Genomic DNA, 14,375 nt, shown 5'->3' on the forward strand with positions numbered 1-14,375 from the left:
TGCGCAGGGACTAGAGGTGATGGGGGGCCAGCAGTGAGGTGGGGGCGCAGGAGAGGGGGAGGGGCAGGCACTTGGGACCAGGAGGCCAGGACGAGGCTGATGCCGCCACTCGGCAGGTCCTCACCCAGGGCTCACGAGGGGAAACAACGGTTAGACGGGCAGTTGCCCAGTGACTGTCACATAGCGGACACTAGAAGATGGACGAGCAGAAGGTTCGAAAGCCCGACAGCTGCGGTGGGCACGGCGGCGAGGCCGGAGACATCTGAGCTTTCTCAGGCCACAGCCAGAGGCCTCATAAATAAATGGACGCGGACTGAGAGGCGGCACGAAGGCGGGGCGCTTCACAGACCCGGGGAGGGAAAGGTGCCCGAGGCAGCCGAGCTGCGGACCGCGGACGGGGTGGCTCCATCACTGGAGCCGCGGAGGGCTTCGGTGGGCTAGCGGGGAAGGAAGGACCCCCAAGGCCCGAGAAGGACCCCCAAAGCTTGGCCGGTCCCTCAGGTGAGCCGCCGAGGGCTGCGACCTCGGCGCCGGGCGGTGGGCACGCGGAGGGCGGCGGAGGGGCGGAAGGTGCGCGCCTGCAGCCGCGCGGCCACGCCAGTCCCCGGCCCGAGGCAGGCCGAGAGCGCGGGGCGCGCCGCACCTACGCGGCCACGCGGAGCGGCGGTCCCCGCCCCGGCGGCCCGCGCGCTGGCCAATCAGGCGGCGCCGCCGGCCTCCCGGCCCCGAGGCCCCGCCCCGGGCGGGCGCGCTGCCAGCCAATGGGCGGTCGAGCCCGGGCGCCCAGAGCGCGCAGCCCGCGCCGAGCCGGCTCAGAGCGAGAAAAGCGAACCCAACCCGTCGGGGCCGCCGCTCCGGACCCGCCGCCGCCGCCGCCGCCGCCGCCTCCTCCCCCCCGGATCGGGTGTACTGTCCCAACCCGAAAGTCCAGTTCTGCGGCCCGGCAGCGGCGAGCAAGCGCGATGACACAGGAGTACGATAAGTAAGTGAAGCGCCGGCGCGCGAGTCCGGCCGTGCGGCTTCAGGCCGCCGCTGCGCGCCGGGCCGGCCGCACCTGCCGCGAGGCCCGGCGAGGCGAGGCGAGGCCCGGCGGGCGGGCGGACGGACGGACGGACGGGGGTGTGAGGCCGGGCGCGGGGCGAGGCCCGGCGGGCGGGGTCGAAGCCGGCCGGCCGGGCTGGGGGCGCGTCTCGCCGACCACTTTCTTCGCCGCCGCGGCCTCTGCCCTTCAGCACCCCCTCCCCCGCGCCTTTGTTCCTCCGAAGCCCCCGGGGAGACCCTTGCCTTGGGGACTCGATTCCGGAGAGGACAGCTCCCTGCTCGGCCCCCCTCCGCCTCGGCGGCACCACCCCGCGGGCGCGCCCCCATCTCCGCTCGGCTGGTGGCCCGGGTGCGGGGAGGGAGATTCGTGGTGCCGCGCCTGTCGGGCTGTGACCGCGACGCGTGGACCCCCCCCCCTGTGCCCCCCCTCCCCCGAGCGGGGTCGCGTTTGCTCGGGGGGGGGGGGGGGGACTCGCTCCCCCGCTGAAAGGTAGATGTCTCCGGTAATCAGTCCCCTGTCGCCCAGCGGTCTCCTGCCTGCAGTCCGCCTGCTAGAACTTCCGAAAGGAGAGATTTAGGGAAAAGTTGAAGTGCTCTGGTGTCCTGGCATCTTTTTTTTCCCCTTGGCTGGCTGTGTGAGTGAGAAAATTGTTGTAGGAGTTATTTTGCCACTTGCATCATTGATGGTAATTACAGATTACTGTAATTAAAAATCCTCAGAAAAGATCAGGAGGATGAAATCGTCGAAATCAGGGTGATAAACAGAAAAGTCCTGGGCTAATATGTCTTTTGGAGTTTGTGATTAAAGAAATATTTTTGACCCGTGCAAGGTGGTAATGTAAGATGTTAACATTAAGGGACACGGGGTGAGGGATATTCCTGTATTTTCTTTGCAGCTTTTCTGTAAATATAAAATTGTTCCGAAATAAAAAAAGTTTTAAGAAAAAAGTGAATGGCACCAAACGAATGGGTATATTTCAGATCAGTAAATCCAGATCAGACGTATTCCTTCCAGGTTGTAACTTACGTGTGCTCTTTTTCTGATTGAGGGGGTTAGATTGTGTATGGGAGATCTTAAATGGATTAACCTGGTGTTGTCCATTAAGTGATCACTTGAAATACATTTCAGAAATCTTGGAGAGCTCATTGGTGAAGGGTTTAAGACTTCCCCAAGGCAGTGAGGGGCCTTTAGGGACTAGCACCTGCCAGTGCCCGGCTGTCCTAGGAGGAAGTAGACTAAGACAGGCAACTGGGGACTGTTTGTTTCTTGACTTCGGGTTTAGATAAGGCAAATTTCCAAAGCTAAAATTTTGGCCTCTGGCACGCTTTGGAAATGTAAGGCACCTACCTTCAGGGTGATCCCAAACAAAGCCATTTGCAAAAAATACTTTCTGTTGCCTGGACAAATTTGGGATGGGGGTGGGAGAAGAAGGGAAGCTGAAAAACTAGCAATACGGGAATTGAATGAGCCAAGTGCTGTCATAATCTTCTGGAAGTAGCTATTACACTATTAATAATAGCTTAGCCATGCCCCAGTAAATCACCTCAAGATAGCACTGATTCAGTAGTTAACACTCGGCTCGGAATGGTGTAGGCAGTGCCCTTTTGTATGTGACGTGTTTATTTCTTGTGCGTGTGAGATTTAAATCCACTCCTGCATTTCTAAGCAAACTGCCTCGTTGAGTTTGTTTTGTGTTAAAATAGTACATGCACCACCTCGAGTCTTCTTTTCCTGCGAAATGTAAGCTCCTTGGATTTTATGCCTAGACATGAGTTTAAACCACTGACTTTGAAAGAAGACCTGATTTTGAGGTTACGTGGTCGGCCCGTGTCCCCACCCCTTTTCAAAGATGTTCTCCTTTCTCAAAATCCGTATCTGCTTTTAAAGGGCCTGGGTGACTGCCAAACCCTAACCTGTGTTGATTACTTGAAAAGATAATCAATCTTTCTACATTCACTTTTAGAGTAGGCAGGTCACCTTTAGGCCATTTAACATATTTCATTTGTGTGTTGCAATGAGGCCTGATCCTTAAATTTGCTTGTTAGAATAGTGATAATTCAGAGCCGTTTTGAACATTAACAGGTTTTTGGTGGGTTTTTGTTTTTGTTTTTTTTTTTTTTTTTGCCCCTTCAACTTCATTTTGCTGGAGTGAGTGTTCCATTTTTTCTCTTTATTGACTTATTAAATAGCGCCAACCGAACAGTTGTTGAGACTGTTTACATTTCAGGGTTTTGGAATCAGTCATGTTTGTTTTAATCTTTAAAATTAAATCTTCTGTAAGACTCTACTAAGATCTCCGTTGATTTTTCTGGATTTGTCCCACCAAACGACAGTGTTGAAACGAAACCGTTCTTGCCCGGTGTGAGAAACTAGAAAAGATTTTTAAAAACAAGATTTCCCACCTATTTTTTTTGAAAAAGCTCCTTTCGTTCAGTGGCTTTATTTATTGTCGTAGATTCTCAAGTGTTTATCTCTGAGATAAACAGTTAACTCCCATGCCAGAAACTTATGCCTCCTTATTGATTTACAGTCCCCTTTGGCCACATTCCATGCTCAATCTGCTGGGAATCAGTAGAATATTCTAACTTTCTCATATACCCCGGAGGATTAAGCGAAGTTTCCCTTTTTCTTTCCGCCCCCTCCTCCTCTCCCCCTTCTTTGTGGGTAGGAAGGTTTTTAAGGCATGATATCAATAGGAGAAGGAAGGAAATAACATGTAGCAGCATGATGATCGAACCACGTATACTCTTCTTGAGGAGGGTACAGTCCTGATCGGAGAGGTCTGAAGGGAGTGAATGTTCTGTTTTGCCTGACTTTGTCCTTGTGTTTGTTTACTTAAGTGTTTGAATAGCCTGACATTTTCTTAGAGCATTTTTTTGTTTTGCTTCGTTTTGCCAAACACTAGATCCTGGGTGACAGGTACAGGTAAACCGCCTAAGGTTCAGGTTCCCTGGCTGCCTAAATACCTTGCGTCTTACTGGGTGACCCCTCGGCGTGCATGTAAGTGGGTTGTCTCCTGGTCTTGTCTTCGTTTTCTTTGCCAGGGCGGGTCGCTGATGAAACACTAAAGAACAAAGCTGTTTGATTGGAACGGCAAGGAATTGGTTGTTTGGGTCTTGAAAAATGAGCTTATGGTGCCTTGCGGTAAAAAGCGCGATGTACATACACGTGTTTCTGATTTCTCCGAAGCAAACGGCCGGTGTTGGTTCTTCAGAACGAAGCACTTTATCCACAGCGGCGCTCCTACACTAGCGAGGATGAAGCCTGGAAGTCCTTCCTGGAAAACCCTCTCACCGCAGCAACCAAAGCAATGATGAGCATCAATGGGGACGAAGACAGCGCGGCCGCCCTGGGCTTGCTCTATGACTATTACAAGGTGGATTCGCCTCCTCTTTTACAAACCTAACAACAGTCCGAGATGCACTTGCTTCAACAGCATATAAAACAGTAATTTGCTGGCAGAGTGTAATGCAAGTTGCTTCTCTAGTGACTATAAATAGTCTAATGAGTACTTTGGCTTACTGTGGTTCAAAGCTGAAAAGGGACGATCGTAGAATCAAAGGGTTGTTTTTGCAGTGCGTGCAGTAGCCCGCTGTGCTAGCTCTGAGAGGCGAAGCTGCCGCAGGAGAAAATGGTAAGCTGTGTCGCATCGAGATTGAACGTTTTACCAAAGGTACTTCTCAGTGCCCTCAAGCAGAGACCGTGGTTCGTTTACCCGCGCTCCAGCCGACATTCTGACGCAGTCAGAGTGACGTCCTTTTCCTTACGTGACATGACGGAGCTTTTGATTTGCTTGTAGGAGTCGTGAAGGGAAACAAAGCTAGTTTCTAGTCTTGGACTTGCTTGTTCTACGCTCAGGGTATATCTCGTTGCCTATTTCTATCGGTCAGTCCTAATTAGATATCATTTATTCTCTGCCTGAAGTCTTACGTGGTGTTCCTACCTGGAGGTTGGCATCCTCGTCGTCGTCCTCATAATACTAGCCACCGCTTACTGATCGTCTGTGTCACACGCTAGACGTGTTACCAGCACGTGTGTTCTTTTTGATCCCTCCAGAAAGCCTCCAAAATATGTGTTACTATCCCTATTTTGCAGATGGGAAAAAATTAAGTCCTCAGGTCACACAGCCAGGATGCGTAGCGGCCAGGGTCTCAGTCCCGGTCTGGATTGTGCCAAAGTCACCCTCTTCAGTATGCCGTGCCGTCTCCCCTGGGACACACTTGGCTTCCTGTATTTACTTTGGCATTTTTCTCTCTGCCCAACGATAGTATGTGGAGATGGCCATACGTTACAGTTTGTTTTTGCCCTGTTTTTTCGTTTTTAAAACTTCCAAAGCCATAGGAAACTTACATTTGGTTGGAAAATTAACCCCCAGATACAGTCACCTAGGTTCACCAGTTGCTTGCCTTCTGTTCCCTCCTGGCACTGTATTCTTTCCGGAATACGAGAGATGCAGAGGGGACAAAAGCAAAGAAGATAGTTTGATTATGGTCGCCAAATAGAGTGGGACCTAAACGCAAGATTTAATTATTTTCTTATGTGAGGCTGTGTATCCGACATGTTGTGTTTGAGAGGCTGAGGTAAGATTTGTTTTGTTTTGTTTCCTTTGAATATGAAGGGAAACTTGTGCCTCGGGATGCTGGAAGAAATCTTTGCCTGGGAAGTGTAGCCGAAGAATTCCTTTAAAGTGGAGCTTATGATGTATCTGTTCTCCTTATGGCTTGTTTTATTGACTCAATCAGTATAAAAAATCATAAGTTCCTAAGTATTATGAAGTTTGAGGTTACATATTTTTTTAGGTTTTTTTTTTTTTTTTTTTTTTTGTATTTATCTGGAGAGGGAGAGAGAGAGGGAGTGCACACACAAGCAGGGAAGGTGTAGAGAGGGAGAGAAAGAGAATTCCGAGCAGTCTCTGTACCGTCGACCCAGAGCCCAATGCGGGGCTTGATCTCACAAACTGTGAGGTCACGACCTGAGCTGAAACCGAGAATCGGAGGCTTAACTGACTGAGCTACCCAGGCGCCCCAAGAAGTTTCATGTTTGTAACTGAAATTTTGAGAATGGGAAAACACCAGCAAGTTTAGTGGCAGAAAGACTGATGTAATAATACTGATTGTAGTGCTTGAATATGTGTATGTTTTAAATATAGGGTCCTAGAAGTATCTTACATCTTAGGGGGAGATAAATCATCACGTCTGTACTGTAAAGGTGACAATCTTATGTCTGTATGTCAGACTTCTTATGATAGGTGTAGGGTGATTTTCTTTTCTAAATGAACTGATGAGTCTGAGGGGTTTTTTCTGCATTTGATCTGAAAGGTAGGGCAATGGAAAGGAGCGGCGAGAACACCGCTAGAGTCCAGTTGGGTTTTCAGTCTTCTTGTTTGTTCCATCACGTGGATAAATGGGTAACACCGGGCCAGTGGTTTTTGTTTAAGAGATGAGCCCAAACTCAATGACAGATTGAATTTGTGCTGCCCTGAGTTTATTTGGCAGCTAAAGAATCGTTGGCTTTTGCTTATTAACCTGGTGACCAGAACGTAAGCTCTTGGGGGCAGACGCTGCCTTCATCGCGTCGTCCCCACAGCCTGGCATCGGGTGGGCGGTCTGGTAGACCCTGTGAATGGTTGAACTTCACTGAAAAATAAAAGGCTGTGTCTATACTCCACTAAGTGAGAACTGAATTGTCGTCTCGTGTGTTCATATCTAAGGTTCCAAGAGAGAGGCGATCGTCAACAGCAAAGCCAGACGTTGAGCACCCAGAACCAGATCACAGCAAGAGGTAATGTCTAATAGCATAAAATCCTACTCTTGAAAAATGCCAGGTTTCTGCGAAAAGAAGACTGGGAGTTTGTTTAAACGAGAAAGCTCTGGTGGAAGAGGTAGGGGACAATTATGATTCTGTCGCTCTGAAAAGTTACCAGGTTCTTTAGACATAGTTGCCTTTTCTGGAAAACAAAGCATTAACCCTCTTTTCCTGTGGAGGGATGTTTTTAGTAAGAACGGAAGGGGAAGGGACGTGTTTGCTTATCCTCTTTGAGGTTCTCTCAAAAAAGGTGTGGCTTAATGCAATGGTAGGGGTCCTTTTAAAGAAATTAAGTAGCCAGCAATCTTGAATAATTGCCTAAGCAAAACTTAATGAAGTAGCTCGTGTTCCCAATTCGTGTTGAAGTTATTTTGAAAACATTTTAGGTTAAAACTTCTAGAAAATTAAGGCTTCGCTTTGGCCAGGAAAAAAAATTAAATACACCTTTTAAATTTCCCTGTGTTCTATTAGTAATAGAGGAGTAAAACATTTTTAAAGAAAGAATGACCACTCAGAATCCCACCGTCTTGACGATTTCTTTATTTACTATTTGGGTGTGTGTGCACATTTTATGCGGTTGTGGTTGTATTCACAGATCGGATTTGATAGTTTGGGTTCTGCCTAATCCCTTCTGTGAGTGTTTTCCACGTTGCTGTTTTAATCGTCATAATTACCCTTTGGAGAAGGGCTGATGGCTTTTATTATGTTACTCTTTATCATGGGCATTTTCAAACAACAGAAGTAGAGAAATGCTATAAACCCACATACGTCATTCCTAGCTTCAGCAGTTACTGACATGATTCCTCCTGTTTGATCTACTCTTCCCTGTTCTCCAACTGTTAAATTCACTTTGTATTTTATTTGTTTTCTGCTGTAGTTATCTTAAAGCAAAACTCAGTGTCCTAACATTAAGTCCCTGTCTAATTTTTTTACTACCACGAAGGCTTACTGACCCACTTTCTAGATCGCTGTTTCCTTTTTTCTTTCTTGAGGATTCTTGGGAGTGAATTTACGGTTCGAGGTTCGAACATTTCATTGATCATGCTCTTTTCTGCAAAGGTCAGCCTGTATTGTTTGAGGGGGCTTTGAAAATTCACGAACTGCGCCCTGGACGGGAAATCATCTTCTGTTGCCCAGGGTAGTAATTAAAGCAAAAAATAATTTCATGCAAATTTATCTACCTGTACGGTGTTACCGTAGGTTTTCTTGTGATGGTAGAGAGAGCCGCGTAAGTGTAGGTACTAGGGAGAGTGGTGGCCGAGTAGGGACAGTTCATACTTGGTGAACCCTTGTGCACCAGGCATTATTAGACACGATCTGGTGTGCCGTCTCATTTCATCTCGCCACGACCTTGTGAGGATAGATACCCCTGTTATCCCCGCTTTAGAGAGGAGCACGCAGTTACAAAGAGATGAGATAGCTTGCTAAAGGTCGTAGAGTTTGAACCAAGGCCGTCTGACTCTGGAACCAGTACTTGAACCGTCTTCTGCTCCGGCCATTAGATTTGTATCTTTGAGCTTCTAATGGGATAGGATCATTTTATCAGGATTATTGAGAATAAAGAGAACTGCGAGGTGTCTGTGTTTCAAATGAAATTTTACTTAATACTTTTGGATTTTACTTGACCGATGACTATGAAGTCTTTTTTTCTTTCTCTAGTAATGGAATGTCATTGGCATTTTCTATTTATGTGGTTCTTCCCCAGTATTGTAGTATTGTTGTTATTATTATTATTATTATTATTATTATTATTATTGCTGCACAGGACCCAGCAGCCCACTGCCGTTAGGAACAGTTAAAAATTGTCAAAGAACTGTATCGGCATTGAATTTGAAAACACAGTTTTCTTTTCTTTTCTTAAAGAAACAGCATACCAAGTGTGACTGAGCAGTCCCTCGTTTCTGCTGGAGAAAACAGAGTGCAAGTACTGAAAAATGTGCCATTTAACATCGTCCTTCCCCATGGCAACCAACTGGGCGTTGATAAGAGAGGCCATCTGACGGCTCCCGATACAACAGTCACTGTCTCCATAGCAACGATGCCTACCCACTCCATCAAGACAGAAACCCAGCCCCATGGCTTCGCTGTGGGAATCTCCCCAGCAGTGTATCATCCTGAGGCCACTGAGCGGGTGGTGGTTTTCGACCGGAACCTTAACGCTGACCAGTTCAGCTCTGGTGCTCAACCCCCAAATGCTCAGAGGCGAACTCCAGACTCTACCTTCTCAGAGACCTTCAAGGAAGGCGTTCAGGAGGTACAGGAAATGAAAGCATCTTCCTAAGACATTTGTGTGTTTGTAGAAGTATTGAGTTCCACCTCTTCCTTGTTACGTAAGCTTGAAACTCAGCCTGAAATGAATGGATTAGGAACAAAAGATTTTTTTTTCCTAAGAGAAAAGGCCCATGGGTATAATTTGTAAACTAAACCTACAAAACCAGAAATGATTATCAAGGGCACATGGCTAATCTTACCAGCATTTGAGTTAACAATTGTGATTTCAGCTAAGTGATTTGTTGGAGAAAGGGAACCCCGGGCATAATCTTCCATCGACAACAGAGATCTCCACATAAGTCTCTTCTCAGCTTTTGTCCTAGACCAAAACAAGATTCCTGCAATTGCTCTTAACATAAAATGATTTATCATGGACTTGCTTGGTCTCTCTCGGTTGGTAGTGTGGTCAGGGAGGCAGTGGGTCTTGATGACAAGTGCGGTGTGTGAAATTTACAAATTAACCCCCAAGGCTTCTGGGGGGTTTTGTGGCGATGAACACCTGTCAGGTAAAAATTAGGGACTGAAGATGTTCGAAGCCATCTCTAACGTCTCACGGGGGACAGGAGCATCTGTCTGCTTATGGAGTTAAGGACTAGAATAGTAGCGTTTTCCGAGACAATGCACCGATCCACCCAGCCACGGTACAGACCTGATACTGTACCTTCGCTTGGTACGATGATTCCTAAAAGTCACGAGATTTTGGTTGCAGATTCTAGAGTCTGAACAGAAGTGAGATGTGTGGGAAAGATGGGAAAAGGGAATAACGTAGCACTCTGTGGGAGTACCCGCGGAGATTGTCCCCGTCGGATTGAGTGGCATGTAACATGGGTGGGTATTTTTCTTTCTTTTTGGTTTTCTCTTTACATCTTTTGTAGAGTGAAAATTTTTATTTTAAAATGAATATTGAATGAGCAGTGGGTTGCTGTAAGCCACATACTCCTGTGCTGTACCGGATATTGGTCTTTAGTAAGCCTGATAACCAGTTAAATAGTTGTGGCTTATTGCATTGATATTTCAGGTTTTCTTCCCCTCGGATCTCAGTCTGCGGATGCCTGGCATGAATTCAGAGGACTATGTTTTTGACAGTGTTTCTGGGTAATCGTTGTCTTTTAATTTGATTTTTAACTTTCAGCTCTTACGACTTTTTTGTTAATCTGATACTGGAAAATCAGAGGTGGCTTTGGTGTGCTTTCACCTGTATCTCAACTACAGTTACTGTGGTGTCATCTTTGCTCGAGTCCGTTTAACCTTGGAATCTGTACTGTGTTTCACGTTTCCTTAATTCTTGGTGTTGGTGCTTTTCCTTTCCTTCGGTTTCTTTATGTGATGGCTGCAGAATGGAATCTAAAAGAAGAGGTGAGGGGATTCAACTAGATCTCCGAGCTCCCTTCTGTTTGCAAGAGTGTGTACTTCTGTGAGAATTTAGGAACACCATCAGGTGGATAAAGGCTTTTATTCGTGATTAGGCTCACTAGCGGTAAAATAAATGAGGTCAGCTTTCTTCTAACCTGACAACCTCTTCTTTTAAAACCTCACGAGATTGTGTCACACACTGGGAATATGAGTATCTTCCAAATGAATTGTGGAAATGTAAAAACACCTCCAGAGGGTTTTTAAAAGAGCTTAGGATTTCATTTTATAATTTCGTTCTTTGCAGTTTTTGGTATGTTGTCTTTTGAAGCGAACCCCGTTTATTTGAAAGCCTAGGATTTTGTGGGAATTGAGACTTCCCTTAGAGACCTGCCTCAAGGAGCGGGAGTCACAGACTCGAATGCCTTTAGGATCTCAGATAGGGGTCGCCACCCTTTTTCTGTAAAGAATCAGATAGTATATATTGAAGCTTTGTGGGCCTCCCAGCCTCTGTCGCAACTGCCCGGCTCTGCCACTCCAGCACAAAAGCAGCTGCAGATGACATGTAAATAAAGGGTGTGGTTGTGGTCCATAAAACTTGATTTATAAAAATGGGTGTAATTTTCGACATCTGGCCTAGGAAGGTTATTGAACACCTTTAGGGAGATTTATGCGTGTTACTTTAAGGTGGTAGGAAATGTAGGGAATCGTGAATGCCCATCTAGACATTAAATTGCAAGCAAAACCAGCAAAAAAAGTGCGGTGCAGACCACATCAGATTTCATCAGAGGGCTACCAGCCACCTGTTTGCAACCTTTGCAGTGTCTTCTGGTTGCAACCAGATTGGCAACATGTCTTGGGAGATTTCCTTCCAAAATCCTTTTTTGGTCACGGGTATCTTTAGTCCCCTTTGCTTCCCAACTTCGAATTTTTAACGTTACTTCCTAGAATCTCTAGGAGGCATTTTGTAGCCCCACATAGGAGAGATTGAAGGATTTCCGTGTCGCTAAAGACAACCTTTCTTGTGGAAGAAGTACCAGTGCCACTTATGATGTGACATAGTCAGTTGGATGTTTCCTGGTAGTCGCCTGTTGGCATACATCCACACTGAAGCGTTTCAGGATTGAGCTCAAGCATAAAGGAAGCTTCCCAAAGAGTGGCTTAGAGATCTGTGACTTTTGTTTCATTCTTTAGGAACAACTTTGAATATACCCTAGAAGCCTCAAAGTCGCTTCGACAGAAGCCAGGAGATAGCACCATGACATACCTAAACAAAGGCCAGTTCTACCCTGTCACCTTGAAGGAGGTGAACAGCAGCGAGGGCATCCAGCGGCCCATCAGCAAAGTCCGAGTAAGTTCTGCTCTCAGTTCTGTTCTCTAGGAAAGCTAGTCAGAGCTTAGCATTCCCCAGTCTGAAGAACATCAAAATGAAGATCTAAAATTGCGGTTTCAGGGGCGTCTCGGTGGCTCAGTCGGTTGAGCGTCCGGCTTCAGCTCAGGTCACGATCTTGCGGTCCGTGGGTTCGAGCCCCGCGTCGGGCTCTGTGCCGACAGCTCGGAGCCCGGAGCCTGCTTCCCATTCTGTGTCTCTCTCTCTCTCTCTGCCCCTCCTCTGCTTGCATTCTCCTCTCTCTCTCTCTCTCTCTCTCACTCTCTCAAAACTAAATAAACATTTACAAAAAAATTAAAAAATAAAATAAAATAAAATGGCGGTTTTAAGCCTTCCCTGTAAAACATAACACTAAGTTTTCCGAAAGATCCTCGCCTCCCCCTTCAGTGTCTTCATGTTATAATGCCTTCTCTTTCCTAGAGTGTGATCATGGTGGTTTTTGCAGAAGACAAAAGCCGAGAAGATCAGTTAAGGCATTGGAAATACTGGCACTCCCGACAGCACACAGCTAAACAAAGATGCATTGATATCGGTAAGTAGCTCCGGAGCCCGCTTTTATTCCCAGAGGTGCACGCATCCAGTTTTCTGATTCCAGTTATTTTTGGCAGTGACCGGCTTCCTGCCGAAAGCATTTGAATTTTTATGCCAGCTACTGATCTGTTCCAAACCCTGTCCTCGGCCTCCTGGAATCAGTGCTCTTAACCTTACTTCCTTCATGAGGACATGTGGCCCGTGCAGTGGCTGTCCACATGACACCGGGACCGGAGGCTGTGTAGCCTGCTCACGCGAGCGTGCCCTGCTCTTTGGTCTGCGGAGTTTTTGAGGTGAAATGTGTTCTCGAAGAGATTCCCGATCATTTGTAAATGATTGTAAGGTGGACAAAAACCCTAAAGAAACAAGTAAAAGGAAAAACGGCTGGCGTGCACTTCCCTGACAGTGTCCCCTGGTCGCATGTTGAAGTGCACCGCTAGACTCTTCCGTCTTCAAAGAGACCCGGAGATGCGTCACTTGGGGTGTAACAGCAGACCTGTGCAAATCCATGTTTAATGAAGTGGCTTTATGAGAATGAATGCCTGGTCTCTTGCTGTGTATATAAGTTTCATATAAAACCATTATCTATATCGCAAGATGGCTCTTAACCTGAGTGTTGCTGCTGCTTTTTTTTTTTTTTTTTTGTCTTTTTTAACTTTCGTGGTCTCTTTTCAGAACAGTGAAAAGAACTGAGTTCTGATCTTGGCTCTCGGGGCCAGTTTCGTGACCTTGGGACAGTTACTGAAACTTTTTAATCCTAAGTATCTTAATGTTGACATAAGGGGAAAAAATTAAATACTACATTGACTTGCCTCTATCTTAAGAGCGCTGTGATTTTTTTTTCTTCATTTTTTGAACGCTTTTCAACCCAACAAAATGTTAAATTAAGTTTTTCAGAGGTGATAATATGAAAAACCAAATCGTACTTTGAACTGCTGTAATCTCGTGCTGGAACCAGAAATCACAAATTTCTCTCTCTCGTCACTCATATAGCCGACTATAAAGAAAGCTTCAATACCATCAGTAACATCGAGGAGATTGCGTATAACGCCATTTCCTTCACTTGGGACATAAACGACGAAGCAAAGGTAGGTAATGGAGTTCAGGGCCTTTTCTGTTTCCAGCTTCGTGAGGAAAAGTGGGAGGAGTTTAATGATTTGACAACTGATCTTTTTCTCTCTTTTTTTTTTATGGTTTTACACGTTGTCATTCTTTTTTTTTTTTTTTTTTTTTTAATTTTATTTATTTATTTTGAGAGAGACAGACAGCATATGTGCGTGTGGACGCACGGGGCAGAGAGAGAGGGAGAAACAGACTCCCAAGCAGGTTCCGAGCTGTCAGCGTGGAGTCCGGCGCGGGACTCGATCTCATGAACTGTGAAACCATGACCTAAGATGAAATCAAGAGTCAGATGCTTAGCCGACCGAGCCACCCAGAGCCCCTTCGTGTTTTCATTCTTTTGCTCGGGAATAGGAGAATAGGCTCGGCTAAGAAGATAGGTTCTAGCCGTTCAGTCGTGCCGTGCATGGAAAGGAGACAAGACTTTGGGAAGAGAAATAGCCACTGTGTCATCAGCGGTGCCCTCTCTTCCGCTGGGTCGGTGTCAGCTGGGTGGTTGACTTCCTCTCTCTTCAGCATTGTACATTTTCTGAAGTACAGCTTCTTGCCAGATGCTCTGAAACTGCCCTTGACCCCTCTCCGTCCCCTGAAAAGAACCACACGTGGCGCAGCACGCGAGCCCGCGGGGTGGGTGGGAGCCTGTCACTGCACGCTGTGCGGCGTGGAGCCTGACGCCTCATTCTCTGTGCTCCGTTCCCTCATTTGCAGAGCTCATACCTGCCTCCTCTCTCCTGCGGGCACGTCGTGGTCTTATTCAAACGGTGCCTCTGTCGGAGCTTCTTCAGAAAGGCCCTTAAATACAAGTTGTTGGTAGCAGTGCTCTCGTATCGTTGCTCTCAAATACAGCTCGTGGAAGGTTCTCCTCTC

At 46.8% G+C, this 14,375-nt stretch overlaps 1 protein-coding gene across 4 annotated transcripts in view; it reads left to right on the top strand.

Annotated features, from left to right (window-relative positions):
- The first annotated feature begins 208 nt into the window (after positions 1–208).
- GRHL1 (grainyhead like transcription factor 1) overlaps positions 209–14,375 on the top strand; it is a 57,850-nt gene continuing 43,683 nt past the window's right edge. For 3 of the 4 annotated variants that reach the window (XM_078444990.2, XM_078444991.2, XM_078444993.2), the window contains exons 1-8: positions 828–982; positions 4,232–4,418; positions 6,753–6,823; positions 8,711–9,101; positions 10,137–10,213; positions 11,663–11,819; positions 12,279–12,390; positions 13,383–13,477. In XM_078444990.2, coding sequence (XP_078301116.1) covers positions 963–982; positions 4,232–4,418; positions 6,753–6,823; positions 8,711–9,101; positions 10,137–10,213; positions 11,663–11,819; positions 12,279–12,390; positions 13,383–13,477 — 1,110 coding nt within the window. In that variant the 5' untranslated portion in view covers positions 828–962. Of the gene's footprint in view, positions 502–827; positions 983–4,231; positions 4,419–6,752; positions 6,824–8,710; positions 9,102–10,136; positions 10,214–11,662; positions 11,820–12,278; positions 12,391–13,382; positions 13,478–14,375 lie in introns of those variants that run through there. The other variant, XM_078444992.2, reaches the window with a different exon arrangement.

This window comes from Panthera onca, chromosome A3 (genome assembly GCF_046562875.1).
Source record: "Panthera onca isolate mPanOnc1 chromosome A3, mPanOnc1 haplotype 2, whole genome shotgun sequence".
Lineage (NCBI taxonomy): Eukaryota > Metazoa > Chordata > Mammalia > Carnivora > Felidae > Panthera > Panthera onca.